Source organism: Melozone crissalis, unplaced genomic scaffold (assembly GCF_028551555.1).
Source record: "Melozone crissalis strain CALT ecotype California unplaced genomic scaffold, PUWL_Pcris_2 ptg000034l_1, whole genome shotgun sequence".
In the NCBI taxonomy this organism is placed as follows: Eukaryota; Metazoa; Chordata; class Aves; order Passeriformes; family Passerellidae; genus Melozone; species Melozone crissalis.
The window spans coordinates 15567649-15591966 of record NW_026535812.1 but is presented as its reverse complement, the minus strand read 5'-3'; the positions used below and the strand labels follow the sequence as shown (position 1 = coordinate 15591966).

Genomic DNA, 24318 nt, shown 5'->3' with positions numbered 1-24318 from the left:
TCAAGACAGAGGTTCATGGTCACTGGCAGCTGAGTTAGCACATAGATGAGAACAACTTTGATTTTTCTGAGGACCATTGTTGTCCTGACTATTTTGTGGGCTCTCTTTTCCACCTCACTGCACATTTATGTATGTTATCTATACCTGGGGTACACATCTGCATGAGTCTGCAAAGAAACCAGGTGACATTCCCAAGAGTTTTCTTCCATGTGCACATGTTCTTTGTTGCAAAAGCTCAGTCTTTGAAGGTTGTGGGTTGGTACCAGATCATAGCTGTATGACCAGTTCAAGCCATTGACATAGTGTATGTACTAAAACCTCTGACCTCAACTCAACCCATTATTCAAAAAAAAAAAAAATTGTAACTTCTTGGTGACTCAACTTTATCAGAAAGAAAAGGAATAGTTCAGACTGACAATACATAGAAGCTAGGGCAATGAGAGTGTTTCCCTGTCAGGTGTCAGGATACCACCCTGCCTCATACCTAGGCTGATTTCTTATTTTTTCCTTCCATCCATATCCTTGGAGATCCATTCTCATGTTCCAATGTCTTTCCAAGATTGTAGCAAAACCTCTTCCAGCAGGCTGCTCCAGAATGGCACATATTTTGGACTTGTAACACAAACAGGTTAAACCATTTCTGCCAACCCTAGTTTCTTCAGCTACATATTCAACTTTGGAGGAGACCTGTACTCAAACGCATCATCAGAGGATCTCTACAGCCTTAACTTTGGGACTCCAGACTATCCCCTCTGCTGGGGTCTGTCTGTGCTGAATACAGTTTGCTATAATCATGCTTTTTTATCTTTCATTGCTTAAGGGCTGCTTTCCTATTCCGTGACGGAGTCAATAATTTTTTCCTGCACTTATGAACCTCTTTCTACGCTTTTAGATGGTCCAAACCTCTTGGATTTTCTTCAGCAACTCCCCACGAGAGGCATCTGGTGCTCTTGCCTGTAGGGCACTCTCTAACCGCAGGCAGTCGCCTGTGTTAGCTGGCTGCCAAAATGCAAGGCAGTCCTGGCAAAGTTGCTCTCCATTTCATTGAGACTGGAGCCCAAGAAAGCCATGCTGGCGGCCACACCAGCTGTGTGTCTGCTGCAGGAAACCTTGGCCCATATGGCTCTTGCAGGGCAGGGGATGTTTGGGGGCTGCTGTTCCTTTGATCCTTTCCACGTGGCAAACAAGCAGTGACCACAGGGCTCTTTGCCCTTCTCTTACCCTTTCCAGCTCCCTATCCCAGCTCTGCCCCTCTCCCTGCTCCTGTTCCTGCTCTGCTGGGAATTCCTGAGCTGCCTCAGGCACAGAGAGGTGCATTGGGTTCACATTGATGTGGAGAGTGAGGTGAGGGTGCCGAGGGCTGGAGCAGGAGAGCCTGCGAGCAGGTGCACTGTGGTTAGGGCATATGAGTCTCTCCACTTAATCACCTCCGAGCAGGTCTCCACCTATTCCTCCCTCTCCTTTTCTGGAAAGTTACTGTAACTTGCATATTTGTGATGCTTTCTGCTGCTGCAAGCAGGACGACTTGTTTACATGCAAATAACTTGCTTTTGGTCAGCTGCATTATCGAAGGACAGCCTGAATCTGCTGAGTGGCTTCCCCAGCCTGGCTTGCACAGTTCTTGACCTGTGAAGTGCAGGAGTTTCTCCAACAGCCTCTGGTTGTTCTGAACTGAGATGATGGGGCACAGAGCCCTGCAGGATCAGACCTGGCTGGATGGAGATGGCAGTGCAGTGTTTGCAGACAGATGTGAGCCCCTGTCTGGTCTGGACCAAAGCCAGCACTGGACTGAGGCATGGCCATGTTGGTGCTGAGTATGTTGGTCTGGGGTCTCAGCCAGACTCAAAAAACTGCACAGCTTTGGGTCCTGAGCTGAATCTTACCTGGCTGGGGTGAGCTTGCCATGGGTCTGCTCGGACACCAGCAGGACAGCTCAACATACATGTCTCACAGACATGGCAAACTTGTCTACAGAATCTAGTAGTTGATCCATCGAGATTCCTCACCATTAATCTTCATCTGGCATCACACATCTTGAGGTCAACAGTGTTGAGCTCAGCCAAAATCAATATAATTCTACATTGCGAGTGTGTGCTCAGTGCAGTGCAGCTGTCCTTGCTATGCAGGGAGCATAACTTCATCTCCCAGAGCAACGTGCTGAATTTATTGCTTGGGATGTTCAGTGAACGTGGGGTGGTGGGTGGGGAAAATCCAGGGGTTTGATTCAGAATTTGCGCTATATCTGTGAGTAAGAACACACATCTGACTCAAAGCATGCAGCTCTTATTTGGGCTCCTGTGTTCCACTGTGCTGCCTCCTCCTCTCTTGGGCTTTGCAGTACAGAACTGGCTGGCTCAGGGGTGCAGTGAAGGGAGATCAGGAACAGAAATAATATTGAGTAAAATTGATCATGTGTGGGAAGAAAAACAGGGTTTTATCCTTTTATGCAAGGGGGAGGGGGGATAATTCAAATTAAGAGATTTATTCCCTTTTAACTTAGCTCTTGAAAAATGCCACAGTGAATTATTTGATGTCCTTAAGCAGATCCCCTCATCTGGCTTCCTCATAGGTATTTGCTCACAGTGTCCATGTCAGCCTCAGCACAGGGAAAGTTGCTCACAGCTCTGACTCCTGTGCTAAGAGGGAATTCTGCATACCTGCTCCCTGGGCTGCTTGCTTGATGAGCACTCTCCAGGGCATGAAAAGTGGGAAAATACAAAAAAGGGAGAGATACAGCTGGAGCCTGTTAATTAAACAGAAAACAATATCCGAGTGGCAAAAACCTTACTGAAGTCAGTGAGAATTCTTTTGTGACTAGAATAAGGACAGTTTCAGCCCAGACCTGGATCCATGTGTCCTGTTTATATTGGTTTGGGGTCATTTAAACCTCTGATGCTTATATTTAGGTTTTTAACTTCATGTTGCACTCTTATCCATGGGCTTCTCTTGTCTCTGGTCATTTCTCAAATGGTTCCTGAATGCAACACCAAAGTCCAAACCAAACAGACCCCTGTGGCAGAAAGGGAAGACACCAGCTTTCAGGATCTTTGCAGAGATAAATAAGACTTTGCTTTGCCCAAGGGCATAACTCCACATATGGTTCTGGAAAGCTTTAGGAGGTCTTTGGAGAATACTAGACTTTGTTCTGCTTCTTCCTTAAGGCTGAAGCAACTGATACTATTCTGCTGTTGCGTACATTATGGCCTAAAGTTGAACTAGAATGACAGAGCAGGATTTTCTGGCTCTAGGACGAACTTCAAGGAAGTTATCATGGAGAGTGGCTTCTTTTCATGCATGGTGTCTCCTGCAGGGTTATTCTCAGTGTGCATGTTATCACCTTGTGTGATACATAATCACCCAGAGGCTAGGACATGCAAGCACACGGTTATGAATACCCACAGAAACACTGTGATCCCTTGCCCTGATGTCAGAGATAAATACTTTGACTCTGGACTCCATTATATTCTCAGAACCAAACCACTCAGCAAACCTGCCTCGTGATTCCACTCAGCCCTGTCATAATGATTTTAGAAGAAAACCACAAGAAACGTGGTGGTTTTGGGTCCTTGTCAAAGCAGAGCAGAGGAGTGTTGGTTGATTACTTTTTAAAAATTCAATTTAACATTACATTCAGAGTGAAAGTCTGGGCGTACACCTAAATGTTAGAAATGTAAAGAGGGTCTTACATATAATTGTGGTGAGAAACCACTGGATATAATTTGAAACTTACTGTGAATGCAGGAGATGAGATAATTTAAATATAACTATGTGAAATCCCACCATGGAAACTGTATGAGCTTCTGGGTTACTCTACCCTTTCTTAACTTTCTCTTTTGTCTAAAAAGCTATATTCTTTCTGGTACACTAACAAATATAAACATTCACACTTCAGCTCTGTGAATTCAATCTTTTCTTCTCCTCTCCTCTCTGTCTGTGCTTTCCCCAGACACACACACAAACAAAAAGTAGCCCATGGCATGTACCTGGGCAGGACGTGCCCTCCTCTCCACAACTGGGCACGGACACAGTTGCAGGCAGCTGCTGTAAAACCAAATCTTTTTGTGATGAATAACAGCTCTGGAGCTCAGCAGGCATCTGACTATGACTGGTGAAGGGATTGCTGAGGTCAGTGGCAGCGTGTGCAATTACAAAACACTGGGCAGTTGTCCAGGTGGTTGGTGGAGGCACAAGCACAGCCCTACAGCTACGAGTGTGCTTGGGGCTGTGGACAGGGCAGGGTTCAGCACAGGGCAGTGTGGTGGTGGCAGCTCAGGCAGCTGCAGCAGTGTCTCGTGACAGTGAGCAGAGCTCTGGGGAAGGTGACTGAGAGGCTCCAGAGCCTGCAGCAAGCTTCTCCTCCTGGGCTGTCCAACAGCCAGCCCCAGCTGTGCAGGGAGAGTGGGTAACCATGCTCCCAGCTAGGCCAGATGGGCTGCTCTGGGTGCTTGGGGTGTCTTCATCCAGCCCTCTTCTCTGCTGAGATAATTATTGTTGCAGCAGGCATGGAACACAATGGGGGCTTTGCCTTCAGATGCTGCTGAGCACAGTATGATATCTGAAGTCCCACCTTTCTTCATGTGGATGAGAAAATGGCCCATGAAGTGACAGAGCTGAAGCACTTGCAGGGACTTACACTAGCAGGATGTGTGTGGTGAGAGCAGCCACAGCAAGGGGAGCCAGGTGGGCAGCTGGGGTTGAAGCACCTTTAGCATCCACACCAAAAAAACCCCAGAATTTATGTCAGAGTCCTTTCCCAATGCTGTAACTGCTGATGCATCAGCTGTTCTGAATCATCTGCTCATCTTCCTTTCAAGTCCTTGTGGGACAGGAACATCTGGGTTAGAGGCCACCAGCACGCAGCGCTGCTGTGGCCCTTTGGCACAGGGAAGTTTACAGTCCTTCCAAGAGGTGTGACATAGCAAAGCCTCAATTAATAACAGGATCTGCTTCATGTGCAGAGGATCCTCTCCTCTTCCCCAGTGCTTAAAAAGGAGTGCAAAGGGCTCCAGCGAAGCCAACCTTGCACACCATAGATGGAGCTTTCTTAGATCTCTTTAACGGTTGAAATTGTGAAATATTTGTTGCATCTGTAATTAGGGAGTAGAACAGATGGCTAAAGCTTAGTTATAATTAAAGTCTAATGCACAGGAAAATAACCCAATGCAGCCGGTGATTCAGCAGCAACCAAAGAATTTTAATTCTTTTTTTGCTGGGCTTAAGCTTCAATTGTAGGAACTGGGACTTGAGGGAAAGTTTGTTGCATCACTTATTACATAGGGACATGGCTTTGTATTAAAGGATGGTGTGGAAAGTTTTGATTGCTATGTATTAAGTTATATTGTGTGGTCTTGCCTACCTTAGTGACTTGAAATCATGTGTGAAAAAGGCATGTGAATCATTTTAACAACACAGAATCTGCATGTTGCAATTCGTTTTAGAAGAGACATTCTTAAAACCTGTCTGCCGAGTCATTGATTGCCAATGCTTCAGGTTAAGGTATTTGGAAAGAGGCATTAATTAGGTGCTCTTACACAGGAACATATTTTATTTATAAATCTGTTTGAAAAGAAGCTTTCAGAAATATCATTGAAATCACATTTAACACCACTTTCAAGCAGAGACCTCATGACATGAGAACTGGAAGACATTGAATAAGCTTCTCATTTCCTGAGAGGCAGGAGACCAGAGTAAGAGTTAGCATCAGGCAAAGAAACACAGAGTGGTGTTACTGTGAGCTTTGCAGACTCTGGAAATGGTTTATATGTTTGGAGTTGTTTTTTTGCACCCTACTCTTATTAGAGCAGAGGGAGGTCTATAATACATCCTGCCAGAGGTATGTGAAGCCAGCTCTCCCAGAAGGAGAACATGAACAGTTCTGGACCATTCCTGAGACTGGAGAAAACATCAAAGTCCTTATGAGCATTCCCCTTCGTCATCTTCTGAGAAGACTTACTGGACAGATTCACCTGTATCTCCCTGGGATATGGGGACATCCATTGGTCCATTAATGATGCACTTGCCGGGGTACAGCTGCCTGAGAGGTTTGGCAGGTGTCCCCTCCCTTTGCAGCAGGCTGGAAAGAGCAGTGTTAAGTGACAGGTTTTTCTCAAAGCTGTCATCAGCCTTGAGTGGCCACTGCTCTTTCAGAGCCTGTCCCTGGAGGACCAGCGTGGCATCTCTTTGATGGTGAGCATGAAGGGAACAAGGAATGCCAGTTATTTGATATTTATTGTGGATTGTAGGCATGCAGACAGCCCATGACTGCTCAGTGGCTAATCAGCATCCCGTGCATTTTGGTTGTCCCTTAGTGCTGTCTTGAGCCTTGGCAGATTTTGGTGCAGGAGTGGTGTGTATTCTGTCTGGGCTCCACAGGACTTGGAAGAGATGCTAGGTTTAGTGGAGTTATTGCTGGGAATGCTTGAGCAGGAGCAGGTGATGTTAAGGTTTCTGAACTGATGCTGTTTGACCAACCTGTGCCGTGCTTTGGAGCTCTACTCTTAGCAAGAGTGACGTGGGAAAAAAAAATCAAACAAAACCACCACAAAAAGAAGCAGGAATGTTTCCCATCTCTGCACTTGTCTCAAATGTGGACCTAGGGGCTAAAATACCCTTGCTCTTCAGGGTAGTGCGCTCCTGCAAGACAGAGCTGACCTCTGCTTTCACACCCACACAGACCATGGTCTCTCAGTGAATCTGGAGCACCCCCTGGAAAAAGGTATGGAAAGTTAATGGCCACCACAAAAGGAGGATTTGGCTCATGCAGCCTTTTGATGGATGGCAATATGATGGGACAGAGGCACCTAGCTCAGTTTCTCTAAAACTCATGCCTGCAGGAATTCCCAGGAAAGCCAATATGCAGGGAAAACACAAAGCACCTCCCTTGACCCTTATCCCTGCTCTGCAGTGCTTCTGACCCGTCACCCCATAAGACAATAGCAGTGAGACGTGGCAGTAAAGGCTCTGTTGAGCACGGTGGAGCCAGTCCCATGGGCACCAGGAGTTTTGGGTGCCACTGCCCTGCTGTCAATAATGCCATGGGCAGGGATCCCAGGTGACAGAGATCACCATAGGGCAGGGATCACAGGTGACAGGGGTCACCAGATGGCAGAGATCCCCGGTGACAGGGATCACAGGATGGCAGGGATCACCAGTGACAAGGATCCGCAGTGACAGGGATCACAGGATGGCAGGGATCCCCGGTGGCAGGGATCATCAGTGACAAGGATCACCAGATGGCAGAGATCCTGGGTGACTGAGATCACCAGTGACAAGGGATCACCAGATGGCAGGAATCACCAGTGACAGGGATCACAGGATGGCAGGGATCCCCAGTGACAGGGATCCCGGGTGGCAGGGATCACCAGTGACAAGGATCCCGGTGACAGGGATCACCAGATGGCACTGTTACGCACACTCCCTTTCCTGCACAGCGCTGCCTCGGACCAGGCAGCGTTGCCGAGGTTTTTGAGAGGCTGATTGTTCTGATTGTTGAAAACCAACTATTGGTTCTCATTCTGCCCACAGCGTTGCTGCCTGGGGAGATTTGATCCCCTCAGAAGGAGGGACTGGGCTTCTCAAATGTGGGATTACCTGTGTGTGGGCACCTCTGGTGCTAGCAGGGTTACCGATGGTGTCACTTCTGGCAGCTTCACCTCCCAGGGATGAGCAATTCTGGCTTCTGCCATCCCGCGGCCGTGAGAAAATTACCCTGGTTTGAAAAGCTGAAGCTGAGCTGGGAGTGTGGGACAGGGAGTTATCTTTTGCCTACTACAAGGGTGCAGTGTATGACGTGCTTGGGCTGAGTCACAGCAGAAATTGTTTCACTTTGGAAAAAGTGAGGTGCGAAGGTTTGATCATATCACATGTGAGGGTTTGTTTTTTTTTCAGGGATGCACGTATGGTTATTAACATCAAAGCACAAGGATGGGGGTAATGCAAGAGACTCTCTTTTAGTTGTTATCTTCTCCACAAAGACATGAAACACTGGCTCTTCAGCTTTCCTCAGCTTTGCTCTGAGACAGGAAAGAAGGTTTTATTAACTTAAGTGACACCAAACTCTTATGTCCTCTACTGTCAGTGATTAAGTGGATTTTGTGCTCTATCCTGAGGAGGATGGACCAACGAGCAGAGCACATCCCACCTCAAGTGTTTTTCAAACTGTAAGCCTGGAAAAGGACCTGTGACCCTAACTGCAGGCATTCTTGGGCTCTATCTCCAGCGTAGACAGGAGGGAAATTACTGCCTATGTGAACACACCCACCTTAATGGTGAGCTGGGTTCTGCTGGCTGGGGAGGTGTGGAAGTGCAGGCTTTAGCAGAGGATGTGCAGGTTTGCAACCAGGGCTTCCATCGCTAGTGGTTAATGCTTTAGGGATTTTTGTTTTAATTGCTACTGTTCTTGAACTGGCTTTAATCCCATTAGTTCAGGTATGCCTGCAGGAGCTGTGCTTGCACCTTGGATTGCAGGAGAGACATAGCCTTAATGCTGGGAACTAGAGCTCTGCCAGCCAAGCAGTGAGATTTTGTTGTATCCTGTTTGGAAACGAGAAATTCTTTTGAGACCAATGCTTTTGCATTGAGGATTTATTTTCTGCATCTGCCAAAAGGGCAGAGAGGTTTCTACTTTTGCAGAGCAGGCAGGAGATGGGAAGGTGCAGGAGCAGCAGGGTTGATAGCAGCAGCATGACATTGCTACAATTCAGCTCAGCTCTGACTCACGAGGAAGAGTCAGAGGCTGTGAAAGATGAGTGATGCAGCAATAAACTTGGTTTACTGCATTTCTGTGTGTTCCATCGAGGCTGACAGTAAATGCTGTTCTTGTTAGGAACTTTCTCTCTTAGTCAATCTCTCCTCACAGAAAACTTGATTCAGCAAATCTTTTGCTTTGCTTTATGTAGAGGAAGCCTCTTCTTTCATTTGCTGCTGGGCTGGTGCTGCTGGCTGTCAGCAGCATTTCAGAAGCTGATACCCTGGAATTCCATGAACCAGCCTCTGAAGCTTCTGATGTGAACACCTGGAAGATGTTAGCAGAGCGTGAGAAAACTCTGGGATGGGTCTGTGGTGAGAGGATGAGCGTGAGCCTGGGCTAGAGAACTGATGGGAAATTGCAGGGAGCTCCCAGTCCTGCCCTCCTTCCCCACCTCCTCACTGCACAGCAGGGCTGGGACAGACCTTCACCCACAGGGATGTGCTCACTGAGGTTCCTGTCCCCAACCTGGGCCTGACCCTGCAGGGTGTGATGACGCTGTGTGTATTTGTGGCACAGCTCTTGCCAGAATGCCAGACATGTCGTGTGGCAGCTGAGTGGGGAGACCAAGCCTTCCACCTACACAGCCCAGCCACCCCTTTGATATGCAGCCCTGACCCCACGGCAGGGTGCTGGCACCTGTCCTGGGCCGCTCCGGCCTGCAGGCCCGCTCAGGGCCCGGCTGTGGCCCCACGGTGTCTCGGAACAGCCCTGGAGATGAGGCACAGCTGCACTGAGGTCGGGCAGGGAAATTCCCTCCTCTGCCTTGGGTGGCAGGAGCTTCCCGTGGGAGCTGCACAGTGCCCTGCCAGCTCTGAGGACAGGGCAGGCTCTCCTGGGGCCAGAGAGAGAGAGAGCCTCCTTTTGGCCTTGCTCCTGATTTATCATTGTAGTCACTGCTCTGTGGTTTGCCTCCTTCACGTATGCCTGAATAACCATGAGGCTTGGCAAGGGACATGGAGCAGTACTCCAGATTTGGTCTCTTATATCTACTTCTCTCTGCTCCCTCTTCATAGGGAGAAGTGCCCTGGTTTTTAGTAACAGTGGAAAGAAACCTCTCCAGTGCTCACATCTGCTCTCCACTGATGCTATTACCCTTATAGTTAGTTTTGTTTGATGACTCCTCAAAGGGGAGAAAATGGAGACTGCAGCTTCCAAAACACATGGTCAGCTTCAAGTCTTCTGCTCTGCCATCTCCTTCCAGCTCGAGAACAAGGGTCAAAACTTTCTGCTGCCCTGACTTTGGAGAAAACAGACACAGTGTGGCCCTCAGTGGTGGGAATGTCTCCAGGAGAGGGGACATCCATGGCTGTACTGAGGCTTAGCCAACAGACTGTGACATAGGAAACTACACCTCTGAGGACCTTGATGGGGGGGTCAGTGAGATAAAGAGGCTGATGGGTTAGAAGTGAGGCCAGCCTCAGGCAAGCTTTTTGGCTTGGCCCAATCCCATGGAAATACACGGAGCTGGCGCTTGCAGGAAGCCCAGAGCACAACTGAATTAACCTGCTGAGATGGGTGCTCTGGGCTTTCTCCTAGAACCAGTCTCTGCCCTGGGACTTGGAAGATGGGAAAGCCTAGAGGAAACAAAGGATGCCACTCAGTGTCCTGTGGGAGCTGGAAGTCTCCATAAGCATGTGGGAGAACAGGAAAAGAGTAAAAAGTGCTTTGCTAGAAGCTGTGGGGTTGGAGTAGAAAGGGAGGCAGTGGGAAACTCCTGTTGTAGCTGTTCTGGGTTACTTAAAAGTATTAATAGTTTCAGGATTGCTCAAGCAGAGAACTAGGGCATGCCCTGAAAAAACTACGAAGTTTTTGTAGATGGTGTAGTTGTAGATGGTGAGGAATGAGGTCATTGAAGACTTCAGCTTTACCCCTCTGAGGCGGTCAGTCTTCCAGTCCCTGTCATCTGAGCTCCTGCTGAGACAAGATCCTGGGGACAAACACTCAAGAGGTGGTTTGTGCCTCACAAAAATATCTGTTACCCCTGCAAAGGAAAACACCAAACTATACTGACCTTTGCTGTGAGTGGATGATGCTGTGACACTACAGCTGTGACACAGGAGACACTAAAGGCAACCAGACAGCTCTGAAAGCAGTTCCCATTGTCCTGTTGAGCATGGCTGGAACAGTGCCCTGTCCTTTTCTTCCTCCTAACTCTGCCTAAGCAGTTGATGGCCAGCATGAGGATTGTGCAGAGCTCCAGGGTGTGGTATTCACATGGAGATGGCAGCTTGAAGTTGGTGTGTGTTTTAAAGCCCACAGTTGTTGGCACTGAGATGTCCAGGTTGAACAGGAGAAGGATGTGGGGAGTGGTACATTGGGACACCAGATGTGCCTGTGGGGTTGTGCTGCACTGCTGGCTGGATTGCCATCAGTCCTGGGCCACTCTTGGCCATTGGTGACCAAGCATGACCTGCCCAGATGTTGCACAGATGTGGGGGGGAGCTGCTGCTGGGCTCAGCCCCACCAGCAGGTCTGTGCTCCCCAGGCAGGGCAGTGCCAGCATGGGGGCCGGGGTGTGAGTGCCCTTCTTTACTGCTTTGTGTCTGCACCAGGGACAAAGGTGCTGGGGAAAACGGGCAGGATTGTGTGTGGAATTGTGGTGGGTTTATTTATTAATTTATTTTTTACAGTTTGCTCTCCTCCCATCCCTTGTCTCTCAATATGGAAGGTGCAGGAGCGAAGGCTTGGAAAAAAGCCAGAAATTTGACACTTCTGAAGCAGTGGGATCAGAAATTAGCCAGAGGCAAAATCTGAATTCTTAAGGAAGCTTTTCCCCTACCATCACAGCATTCGGGGAGATCCTCCAGATGCTGTGAGGGTCATACTCCTGTTTCCTCTTTCCCTTCACTGGAGTTACTGAATACCTGTTCTTGTTTACTTCTGTTCATGAAATCCTAAAACCTTAATTCCTTTGAAACCTTTAAACATCCCTAATATTTAGTTAAAATTAAAAAATGTGCTGAAAAGGCACACTGATGTGGCTTTCTGTTCCCTTGGATAGCCAAGCTAAAACATTTTATTGGTGGTAGGAGGGAATTATTTCCTCTCTTCAGCTTTTTCTAACAACAAAAAAAAAAAATCTCTAAATATCTCACAGACTTCTTGCTCTTAAAAGAAATTAATTTTAACTTAACAAAAAAAAAAAAAAATCCAAACAAACCAACAAAGGACCACAACCACTCCCCTGGAAACCCCAAGCTGTGAATGAATCGTTTCATCCCCTGGCACAAAGGGTGGGTCTGATTTCAGGCAAATTCCGAAGCCAGCAGTTGCAAAGGTGGCTCAGAGCAAAGCATCTTCCTGTCTTCTTCAGCTCCAAGTGGTTCAGAGGTCCCCGGAGCCACGGAACAGGGCTGGAGGCACAGAGATGTCAGGAAAGCGCCTCTCCCTTGTGCCCTTTTCAGGAGCGGGGCTCTCACAGCCATCCTGACCTCGGTGGCGGTGCGGGGACCATCGCAAATCCCCCGCAGCAGTCTCCTCCCGGGGATAGAAATGTTTGCCTCTCCAAAGGATAATCTCCCGGTCATTTCAGCGCCAGCGGAGCACGGAGGGTAACGGGAGAGTGTCCCGCAGCTGTTTCCTGGCTGTTTGTCCGCCGCAGACGTGGAAGCGGCGGAGCGGAGCGAGGCACCGCATTCCTGCCCACCTACACACATGCCTGGTGCGCTGCCTGCTCCGGGCTGGCTGTAAATCCGCTGTCCAGACAGATCCCCGGCAGCCCCGCTTCCTGCGGGACGCGTGCCTGCAGCCCGCACATCCATCGGCCACACGCTCCCCGCCCGCAGCCAGGGACACCGAGCCTGTCACCAGCCCCTCTGCCACTGAAAGGAGCTCCCCTTGCCTCTGCCCCCAGGGTCACAGAGCCGGGCATTGGTTTGAGTTGGAAGGGACCTCAAAGACCCTTCCGTCCAAGATCATGCAAGCCCCTTACGTGGGGAAGGGACGCCTCCCACTAGAACAGGCTGCTCAGAGCTCCGTCCTGCCTGGCCTTCAGCACTTGCAGGGATGGGCATCCATAGCTTCTCTGGGCAACGTGTTCCACTGTGGCCTCACCACCCACACAGCAGAGAATTTCTTCGTAAAGTAAAGAATTCCTCCCTAGATAACTTCTTCCTAAATTAAATTTACTAGTCCTCATGTATCCCCCCATGAAATCCCAACTCTCAAATGTCTCAGGCTCCATCTCCCAGTAGGTTTCCTTTAAGGCAGTGCAAATGAACTTGGCCAAATACCCAAGAGCCCCGAGAGCCTCCCAGCTATGCACAGGGCACTGGCAATGCACACAGGCACACACACACCCTGTGCTTGTGTTTCCACTGCTGGCTGTGCTATGCAGCGTGCCTTGCAGCTGAGAGGAGCTGCATGCAACCTCACTGCACTGGTGAATATCCCTGCCCAAATTCCTGGTCAGTCAACCATAGCTGTGTGTTGGCTGTGAGCAGGAAGGCTGTTTGGGTTGCAGGAGAGAAATCAGGACACTTGGTGGCTTTTGCAGGGGGCTGTTGTACACTACTGCCACTGGGTTTCCATGGCTCTGTTTTCCAGCTGGATAAAGCAAAAGACAGATATTCTGAGCTACCTCAGAACATGTCCAGTTCTCTGTTGGAGGCTGAAAATGCCCAGTTCTCTGGGAAAAGCAGGCAGCTACTCTGCACTGCCAAAGAAAACCAAACCATGAGTAATTTGCTTTTACCCAGCTCCAGGCATAAGGGGTGGTACAGGTCTTAGGCGGCCCCTTTTGAAGTTTTTGGGGAAATGGCCTTGCTAGAAATGTCTCTCATCAGTGCCCTGTGAGTGAGAAGAGAGCCCTGCTGCAAGCCACTATTTCTCATCAGAATTATGTGGGGCTGCTTTTTGAAATTAATTTTTTTCAGGAGAAGTTATTCTTTTGGTGTGAATTGCTAGCTGGAGACTATCACTTAACTGCAGCACTGCAAGATGTGTTCAGCACTGCAAACAGGAACCACAGGATTTTGGGTTTGGGCTGTAACAGACTTGTATTTACTGTGCCTGGGGTGCCAAGGCTGTGCAGAGCTAAGGCAGTATAAAACCAGAGGGCAGCTCCACTCAGACAGGGGCCAGCCCAGCAGCAGCAATGTCAGGAGCTGCCAGTTTTACTTCACAAAGCCCTTGGGATGTGTGATCTGGGCACCTGCTGGGTGAGGAGACTGGCCAATATCAGAAGAGGGTCTGTCTCCAGCTGGGAGTTATTCCCTGCTCCCCAAGCACTGGCCATTGCACCCAGGCCATTCTGGCAGAGACTCTTCTCCAGCTCCCATGAAGAAGGTAGAGCAGGGCTTCTCAAGAACAGCACTTTTCTCACGACATTTCTTTTGCCTTTTAGGTTGAAACCTATGAGGAGAGGCAAACTTTTCCAGCCTGTTTGGAGAGCACACAATGCATGACCACTCTTCCATGAAGTCAGGCTGGAGGAGGTAACAGCTAATCCCAACATGGGCATGGTAGACAAAGTCCAAACAGCTTCTGGTGTTTCTCCAGGAGCAAGCATGAGGTCTCAGCAGTGGGTCCAGAACCCAGCCTGCTGCCTGCATGCATATTTGGTTATCCATGCCCACATCCATGGGTGCAGATTGAGACCGTGTCCTGGGATACGAGAGCATGAACCCAAGTTCTTGCTCAAATGGTCTAGGCAGGGAGAGCACTTCCTTGCTGTGTCTGTGGTTAAGGATGGATGCTCAAGGCCTAGACCAGAGCCAGGATGGCAGTGTGGACCGTGAGTTGGTGTGGCCCTCCTTGCCCATTCCCTGGAGGTATTTGCCCACAGCCCTGATTTCAGCAGCAGCCACAGAGATGCAGCCCCTCTGAAGCTCTGCCTGGGCTGCTTTGTGTGTGTACAAACCCTGTTGTGAATCTTTCTCTCTCCTCCCCAGCAGATTTGGAGTTTCCCATGCCCCTTCCCCAATAAGACAAGCTAAAAGGTTTGATGTTTATTCCAGGGTTCAGCCTAAGAGAGAAAAGTGTTTGATATTACTGTTCCTCCATGGGCCAGGCAGGGGAAGCAGTGTCCAGCAGCAGGGAGCCCTTAACTCCAGTTAATAAACATATCCTTCACTTCCAGCCTCTCTTCCTTGGTGAGAGCCACTTAGTGAAAGCTGCTTGGGCTTGGCTGGGGATCAGCCCTGCGAGTTTACAGGATTCACAATTCACAGATGTTAGAAGCTATCAGGCTGAGTGTGGGTGGAGAATGTCAAGTCTGAAATAGCTCTCCTGCCACCCTGGCACAGGCAGCAAAGAAAATGTTTCCACGTGACATTCTTCAAACCAACATTTCCTACCAGGAAAACACAGAGGGGAAAAATAAGAGGCAATTGCTGCCATCTCAGAGGGTTCCTGACTTTTGCCCCAGGGGTGGCTGGAATTATTGCTGACTCTGGCACAAAATATGCACTATAGGTGAGCTATAGGGCACTCCCTTACACTTCCCCTTGTCCACACAAATGTATAGGTCTGCTTGAAGATGCAATCCCTCTGGTGCACAGATATGTGGGTGCTATTTTTTTCCTGCTGGAATCCATTTTAATTTAGCTCCTGATTCATATTTCATTCATTCTCCAAACCCACAAAACTAGGATAGGTTTACAGCCTGTACTATTTGGATAAATCATGGAGGGGGAAAAAACCAGGGGGACAAAACAGGTTGCTTTCCTGAATGACTTTTTGTGTGACTCAAAAGAGAATAGAAAAAAAAGAAAAAGAGGTGGTGGAGAGAGAATTAAAGCCATCCTTCCTTGCTTTTGTGCTGTTTCAGGGAAATCAGATCTGCTTTTTATCTTTGGTAGTTTGTTTTGGTGGATTTCACTCTTTTTTCTCTAAGCTTTAATGTCTGACGATGTGATTTCTATTTTCTTACTTCTACTTTCTCCTCAAAGTCATTGAAAATATTGGGGTTTTTTAAATGTGGAAAATGTATATGTTATTTAGAGGACACCAGAACAATGCAAGATTTTTATATGATCTCACTTTTTTTGGAAAAAATGAAAAGCTAAAAAAGGGAAAAGATTAACAAATATATCTGATAGCTCTCTTGCAGGGAGGAGGGCAGGAAGGGGACGCAGAGAGGCAAAAGTTTTAAAAAAAAAAGTTATTTTTAATTGAGGAATTTCCCCGTATTTTGTCATTCCGTTTTGAAACTGTGACCACAACAGACTGTGTGAACTGTGTACGGTGGGAGGGAGACTGAAAATTTCCCCAGGCAGCTATAAGCAGGTACCAACCCCAGAGCTGACAAGGGAAGCTTTTAAAGGAGGATGAAATTCAGCACAGGCGCTGCACCCAGCAGAGGAAACTCCGGCCATCTGGAGACGAGGATGACCAGCGGCCACAGCAGTTTGTAAAATTGCAAGAGCTGCCAAAATTAAACTGTGAAGTCAGGCGGGCAGGCAACCAATGACCGGCGAGATCAGAAGTTCAGAGAAGCCCCAGATGAGCTCCCAACAACAAGTGTGGCCAGCGCACACCAAAGTTTATTAAGGATGTTGAGAGGAGGGGAAAATATCTGTGCAGAAGATGCCCAGCTGGCGAGGAGGGAGTGGTGGTGATGCTCGGGTAACGGGACCAATCCCATTGGCCAAGCCCCTGGCAGATCCCACCCATCCGCAAGTGTAAAATAAATCTCTAAAGTTGTACCTCGTGTACCACTTGACCTTATTGCTTTTAGCCTGCCGGCTTTATATCTATTTATTTATTTTATTTCAGTTTGTCCCCAGGGAGGGGCTGGAAGGAAATGAATTTTGAAGCAGCACCTTTCAGCACCTTGCCGTACTACCCCGATGCCTGCATCCCGCGGTGAGTGACGTAACCCCGCTTATCGCAGCGCTTATCGCAGCCTCCTGATAATCGTTAACTTTCCTGCTATCGGCCGCCGGCAGCTGGGCTGCACGCGGAAAAAATGTGCCGCTCTCTTCATGCTCACTGGAGCTTATTATTATTTTTGGCTTTCTAACAGGTTACTGTTTAATTATAGGCATCCGTTTAAGATATCCCCTTTTCCTCTTTGGCATTAGAGGGGAAAAAAATATATGATAAATAACACGAAGGCTGATAGTATCTTTCCCTGGTGTTTTGGAGCAGAAGGTTGCACTGTGCTTTAGGTAGTACAGGAATGGCTTTAGGTTTCTGTTGTGTGTTTGTTTGTTTCTTTAAGTGAAAAAACTCCTGGGACTAACATGAGCTGACCTATTGAGCCCTGAGATTTTGGAATTTAAAGGATAAATAAATAATTTAAAAGATTCAGAGAAGGAAAAAACTGCCTTCTAAGAGAGCGCAATTTTCCAGGAATATTTTTTCCTTCTGTCTAACAGCCAGCGTCAGAGCTTGACAACCACTCTTATTTTAGCTTTGTTGTTACTCCAAGTTTTATAACTTTCCAGCAGATAAAAGAGCATGTCCACATGAGGTGTCACAGTATCACATTGTCGGTTTGTTTGTTTCTCCCAATAGAAGATACTATATTTAAGCATGCAAATGACATGTAGATGGTATTTTTCCAGTCGTAAAGTTCGGAGAGGTGAAATCCTCTGGGCACAGTCACTTGTTGAGCTCCTTTATAAGACTGGTTTCTGTCTGTGTTTTGTAAAAGCCTGGCTGGTGTCTCACGGGGGCATTAATCCCTGGAAGAGTTAACTATTAACTGTGCATCCTCCACAGCGTGCTGGGGAAGGCTGCCCTGCTGCAGAGCTCTGTGGTGGAGAAAGGGCTTGGCCACCATCACCCAGCCCGTGGCACTGCAGGCAGTTTGGTGATGATCTCTGGGTTGTTTCCCCACTGTTGTGCTTTGTTGCAAGGTTTGTGGGGGCTTTTATCCCCCCCCCCAACCGGGTGTTTGGTGCCACTGCTGTGTGAAGGTCCTGGGGAGGAAAGTGGAGACCTGGCAGCGAGGAGGGGCCGTGTTTGGGGCCAGCAGAGGGAAAGGAGAGAGGCTGGGAAATAGCGCACGGTCCTTGGCCGCGCTGCCGGGCACAGGAAGGTGGAATGAAGCCGGGGGTATTGGATTCCCCAGGGAGACCTTCCACAGCAGCAGCCCAGGGCTGGCCAGGCACATGCAGCCACGCTCTGGCCTCCTGCAAATCCACCCAGCCCTGCTGAGCCCGGCGGGGATGTGCCTGTGGCCAGCAGAAAGTGTGGGATTCACAAGAAAGCAGCACCAGAGCAGTGCCCACCCAGCAAGGCGGGTTTGGGCTGGCAGCTATGGAGTCCTTAGCACATTAATGTTTCCATGGCTGGAAGCCCCAGCCAGGCAAATTCCAAAAGTGAAAATGAAGAAAAAGGAAAAAAGCAAGAAGATGCACTGGGAAGTGTACCTGAGCTCTGGGACAGCTTCCCAGCCCATCAGCTCCTGCCAGTTTGTATCCCACCTCAAGCCAAATAACAGGTTCTGAAAACTGGGGCTGCGGCTCAGAGAAAAAATTCAGCTGGAGCATGAATTAAAGAGAAAAGAATCCATTGGCTGTATTTGGTGGAACTTTTTTAATAAGCCTTTCAACCCCTGCAAATCTGCCTCACACAGCAAGTCAGGCCTTACAGTAGAAATGCTGCTCCTCACCACATGCCTGAGCAGCATGATGAGTTTTTAAGTGACCACTGCAGTGTGGGAAGCCTCAGGACAAACAGAATTTGTGACACCCCTCAGTCATAAAACCTGTCTGAGATACAGCTTAGAGTAACAACATGTCTCAGCTGTTATGCATGTCTGTGTTTACATGAGCCAAGAGTGGCATTTGTTCAATTGTTAGTGATTATGCTCTGCCATGGGTCAGAATCAGCTCAAAGCTGATCCCAAAGATATTTTTCTCAGTCTGAAACATAGAGGGTCTTCATCTTTAAGCTCCATTGGTTGCACATTCATAATGTGTTATGTGACATTTCTCTGACTGCTTTAACATTCAATAGTTTCAGAATTGCATTTATTTTACACAGTTTCAAACACTTCTCCTTTGATGTGGCCAAAATACTTTATTTAGCTAATACCAGTGTGCTTCTTTGCAACTTTAAAATTACATCTAGTAATTATCTAACCAGCAAACTGATAACGTTGAGGTATGCTGGCAAAAAACCAATAGTGAAAAGTGTTTTAAACTCTGTTAAACTGCTGGGAGGGATGCATGCCACACAGATTTCCCTGTAGTTCAGTGTGGAGGGGGAATAGTTATAAATCCCAGTTAACTCTAAGATTTGTGGCTTTGATTTACCCTCTGCTGTTGCTTCATCTACTTACCTCTTCAGTTTGGGGGTGTGCAGCAGGAGGACACGTGGGAGCCAGCTAAAACATTTCCTCTGTCAAGAGGTGAACGCAGAAGAGCACAGTGAGGAGCATTAGTTAATGTGCCTCTATGATGCTCATGTGCCTTATGCCTGCCATTTCACATGCCACTGTGAAATTATATATCCACAGAACACAGTAATTCAGTGCTACAGATGAGGAAAAACAGCTGAGTGCCCAGACTCTGTGCTGTGTGTGATTGTTTAAGCCACTTCAGCCTCTGCCTCAACAGCCCAGCTCCCTCATTGAGGCTATTAAAAATGTGGGTATCAAAGCAAAGCATCACAAAGAATCATAGGGAATCAGCTGGGTCACAGGGCAGCAGCCTCCTCCTTCACAGCCCCACTCATTGCTGAGTGCTGGAGATCAGTGCTGGAGCTGCAGCCCAGCTGGCAGAGGGGCAAAGGAGCAGTGGCTGCTGAGAAGGGGATGTACATCCTTTTGCAGAAGTGAAGGATGCAAATGTAGGTTGTGACTGAAGTGTGTTTGGACAGGTGTATCCTGAGTCTGCCCATCTTTCTTCTTCTTAAACAGAAAGAGCTGAGGGATGCTAAAATTCAGCAGACCTCGAACTCTTTCTCCTTCTACTTTCCTTGTAAAGGGAAATCCTTGAAATCAGGAATATACACCCTCAGTGCCCTGGCTCTGGGACTTGGGAGGTGCTGCTGTAATGACAGAAGCACCTGCACTGAAGGGCCAGGCCACTGACCCCATGAATTGCTGCCTTGGATGGCACCGTGGGAGCTCATCCTGTGCTGCACAAAACCCAGGTCAGCTCTGAGTCATAAAAAGAGCAGATTATCTGAAACGGGCGGGATTTCCACCTTCCAAGAAGTGCCCACCTAGCTGCAGCTGAAAGCCACTAATGTAAGATGAAAAAGGCACTGTAATTATGATCAAAGTCCAGCTGTTGAGAGGTGTGTAATTAGTATCTCTCCCCAAAGCTGCTTTTTTTCCAGCTAATGCCTGGTTGGAGGGAGTGATGTTTACAGATAAGTTACTTGTGTTCTTGGAAATAATGGTCATTAGGCTGTGCTTTACCCAGGAGCCCTCTGCTTTGGGGGCTGTTGGGAATGCACCTGCTGGTGCACTGCACTGAAGTCCTGCCTGCTCTGCCCCTCCCTCTCCCCATGCCCAGGCTAATTGGTGGCCTCAGGATTCCACATCAGTGCTGTGTTGAAGGTGTTCACTGTGCCTCACTCTTCCCTTCTGAATGAAAGGGCTCTCACACAAGCTGCTCTTTCTCCTTTCATTTCTCACTTTGTATTCTCAGCACAATGTGATACAGTCCAACCTCCCAATTCTCACTAATAACAGAGGAACAGCCCCGAAAACCACTGCTCTCTGCAGCATCTGTGCTGGAAACCTGATTTCTCAGACATGGTCCTGGGTTTTGAGGAAGTTGCTAAAACCAAAAAATCAAACAAACCCCCCCCAGCCAGGTATGTAGGGGAAAAAAACTCTATTTTTAGAAACCAATGAGGAAAACTGTAAGAAATTACTTCGGGGGGGGTATTAGAAATTAGTTGGAATGGAGGGGAGAGTTTGGGCCATGCAAACATCATCTATTGGGTGCTGTATCTGGATGGATTTTGGTGAGCAGGGCACAGTTCCAGGCAGCCAGAGCTCCAGGGTTCAAAGAGACCTTTCATCAGGAGCACTGCATGTGTCACTTCACCTTCCCTCAGTGGTTCCCACACGTATCAAACAGGGCTGGTGAGCAGACTGCAATGATCAGACAGGAGTCTGGCCAAGGTCAATGCTGCAACACAGCACAGAGGTGGAAACTCACTGCACCCCGTGCTCATCACTGCCCACAGGCCCCAGTGACACTGCAGGCTTCGTCCCTTGGGCTGGGAGGGGACAGACCCAGGCCAAACCTGCAGTGCTGGCTGCAGGCAGCAGAGTGCTGTGCCCCTCATGGCTGTGAATCAATGCTAGAGTCATCCTTTCACTCAGTATCAGCTGGGTGACATTGTGACAGAGATTTGCTAAAGTTGTCACAGGGTCGTGTCCCACAGGAGCATCTCATCCCACGTGCAGGCTCTGCAGAATCCTTGCATTTGGGCAGCTGCACATTTTTCCCTTTCCTCATGCTATGCTTTGCTGGGGAATAGCTGAACTCCTGCTATGACAGAGTGGACAAATTTCAGTTGCCTTTACCTATGCAATGGGAGCCCAAATTTGCTGTGTTGGCAGAAAGACCTGAAGTCAAGTAAAGAAAGATGCATGACTGGGTATAGATCTGTTTGCAGAAACAGCCAGTAATAGTGCAGGTACTTTCCAGAGACTCAGAGAAGGCCCAGAAATTGTTGTGAGCAGCTTGTGGTGTGCTCAAGGCGGCTGGTGACCCCTGAAGGAGCAGAATTGGCTGGATGCAGGAAGGAGAGGTGAGAAGGTGCTTTTGTTTCTGGACTTTGTGAGCTCTCTTGTGGTCATACTCACAGCTATGCTGCCACCACTGGTAAAAATTCCATGGGGGAAGGACCACAGCTGGAGGCAGATGCACATGAGAGGACAGCATTCCATGTGCCATATAACTCTTGCAGAGTGGCCTCCTTGGCAGGAGGGCTTTGCAGAGCAGCTCTGCAGTGGATGCCAGCATGGGACATCTCAGGTGCCCCCAGCACCCCATCAGGTGTGTGTGCTGCTCGTGGTGAGGAGGGAAGGGTATTTATCTCATATGTGAGGTCTGTTCTTTGGTCACTGTCCTGTTCTTGCACTGCAATCTTATCAGAAGAATGGGTTTAAAATATAGAATCTTTGCAAAACAGCACTCAAGAGTTGCACATTAAACCCTCTTCAGTTCTCTCTTCCTGGCAGAGCCCAAAGTCTGCTTATCCCTGCTGCCCCTCTTCCATTCTGTCTCTGCTGCACCCTCCTTACTCCACAGTCACTGACAAGGACAGCACTTTTTTCCTCTTCAAAACTGTGGAGGCTTCTCAAGAAAATACCTGTCTGCTTGGAGGTCCTTTTAGTGCTGCTTAAAGGATTAAAGTGAAACCAAACCAATCATTTTTTTTTTTCAGATCCCAAAGGACTGCAAGGAGAATATGTGAAATCTTTCATGGGGTCCCTTGTACTGTGAGGAGATAATACCTGATTTATAGTGCCTTGCCCAAATTCTAAAAATCCTGAAGAAATTAAAGAAGCAAGTTCTTAGTAGTTCATCTGTTCAGAGGTGTTTAGAATCTTCATGGTGCACGTTATAAGTTATAATTCCATGCTGATTTACATTGTACCTTCTGCTACAAGCTAATTTGCAAAAGTTCCTCTCAACAAACACCAGGATTTCTGCTCTGATACAAAGCAAAAGGGTGCAGCTTTGATTTAGGGAAAAATAAAACCCTCTGCAGTTCAACACGTGTCCAAAAGAGTATTGAAGCCTTGTGCATAAAACATTTAAATAGCAGTAACAAGGTATAGGAGAGGAAAGAGGGGCTTGCATGAGGAAAAAGTCAAGGAAACTTGGCTTTCAATTTGGTGCCTGGCTCTAAGCTAGTTTGGCACTTATGTGAAAACCTTCCTGGGAACGAGCACATGGTGGTGAGAGCCAATGGTTACACTGCTATACAAATTTTGACTTCTTTTTACCTTAAAATTTTGTAGCCCATGATTGACACTGAAATAATCGGAAGGAAAATGTTTTGCTGTAATAGATTTCTGAGGTTTGACTAGCTCTGCTGGTAATAGATAACATCAGCTCAGACAGCGTCATGAAAACATCTGTATCTGTTCTTAGGCCCTGCTTGGGAGTTTTTGGTGCCTGTTTACAATCACTCCTGTGTAGCAAATCACCTCCCCACAGGATTTTGCTGCTTAGTCATTTCCAATCAGGTGTTTAAATGCCACAGGTGGTCTGTGTGATAAATACCAGTACACACAAGCAAGGGGAATTCAGTTAGTGCATGGAGCTATAAAGAGAACAGCCAACTCCCCAAGTGAGAAGGGGGAAACCCTGCAGTAAGTGATCAGGGCTCCAGCAGGTTCTTTGCAACATAAAAATAAGCCTGCTTACAAAACCTTGCCCTGGGAGGTTCAGTGCCTGTGTGGTTTAGTAATGTTGATAGGCACAAAAGTCACTGCAGGCTGAACAAATGCATGGAAAGAAGCTTGAATTGTGCTGCTGAGCTGGATGTTGCAAACAGCAGTGGCTCAGCTTGTATTGCCAGTAGTGTCTGGGGAGCAGGAGCTGGGGGGAAATATCAGTGGGATGGCTGGAATTGCTGTCAGTGGGGTATATGAGGTGGTGGCAACAAGTGTGAAACTGTAGTTCAGCTGGCTTTGAGAGTTAACATGGCCATTAGGTGGTCAAATATTGCAGGGTTAAAATTCTCCATGTAAAACAACAAAATTTCTTTACACAGTTTCCCAAGTTTGGCTGTTCATATTTGTGAATTTTTATCTTAAAATATACAGGCTGGAAACATCATTCCTGTTTTTGATGAAAAGGGTGATGCTCTATGCATTCATCGCACTGCAGCAGCTACAGCTTTAAGATTATCACAAGCAAAAATCATAAATCACATTAGGTGTGGCAATGTATTGATAAAATTATAGGGAGCCAACCCTGTAATTTCTCAGCACCCGGCACAGTTACAAAAGCAGAGATGCTGTGAGCGCTCCAGGTAGCATTGCCTTACACCAGCAGGGTTCCTGACAAACAGTTCATTTGTTCCTGTCTTCCAGGACTATAATCTGCTCTTAATTCTTTGTCCTTCATCTGCCCTGTCTTGGAGCTATTTTGTGACACACAGGGAGGTTTCTGTAAATGCTCTTATTTTTGAGAGGAGGATTCTTTGCCCTTGGGCTTAGGAATAGCTGCCCTGCAACAGAGTTGCTACACGCTGAAAAATGCAGCCCACATGGTATTTAGCAGAAGAGCTCCTTTTCCTGTAGGAGTACCACTGGTGGAAAGGGTGAGGAGTGGGAGTTAATGCTTAGTATCCAAAACACACCAGATTTCACAGGCTGGCTGGGGGGGGTAACAAGTTTGGGGAGCTTCAACGAAATTCATATTACAGGAATCTGCACCTAACATCTGCTTTGCTGGTGTTTCTGTTTTGCATTTTAATTATTTACTGAAACTCAGGATGTTGCTGTTTACAGTTTCCTGCTTCTAAAGAGTTCTGGGGACTTTCTGTATTATCATGATGATTTCTGATATTTTTTAAAAATTCAACCAGTGAGAGAAAGCTTGTGAGAAGGACTTTATAAGTCCCCTGAGCAGTTCATAAGGAGTTTGTGTAGCTAAGGATAGCAGCAGTTTTTGTAAGAGCAGGTACCTTAG

At 47.8% G+C, this 24318-nt stretch overlaps 1 protein-coding gene across 1 annotated transcript in view; it reads left to right on the top strand.

Moving 5' to 3' along the window:
* The first annotated feature begins 14146 nt into the window (after positions 1 to 14146).
* TP63 (tumor protein p63) overlaps positions 14147 to 24318 on the top strand; it is a 100256-nt gene continuing 90084 nt past the window's right edge. The window contains exons 1-2 of the mRNA XM_054282593.1: positions 14147 to 14184; positions 16466 to 16555. Coding sequence (XP_054138568.1) covers positions 14147 to 14184; positions 16466 to 16555 — 128 coding nt within the window. The remainder of the gene's footprint in view (positions 14185 to 16465; positions 16556 to 24318) is intronic.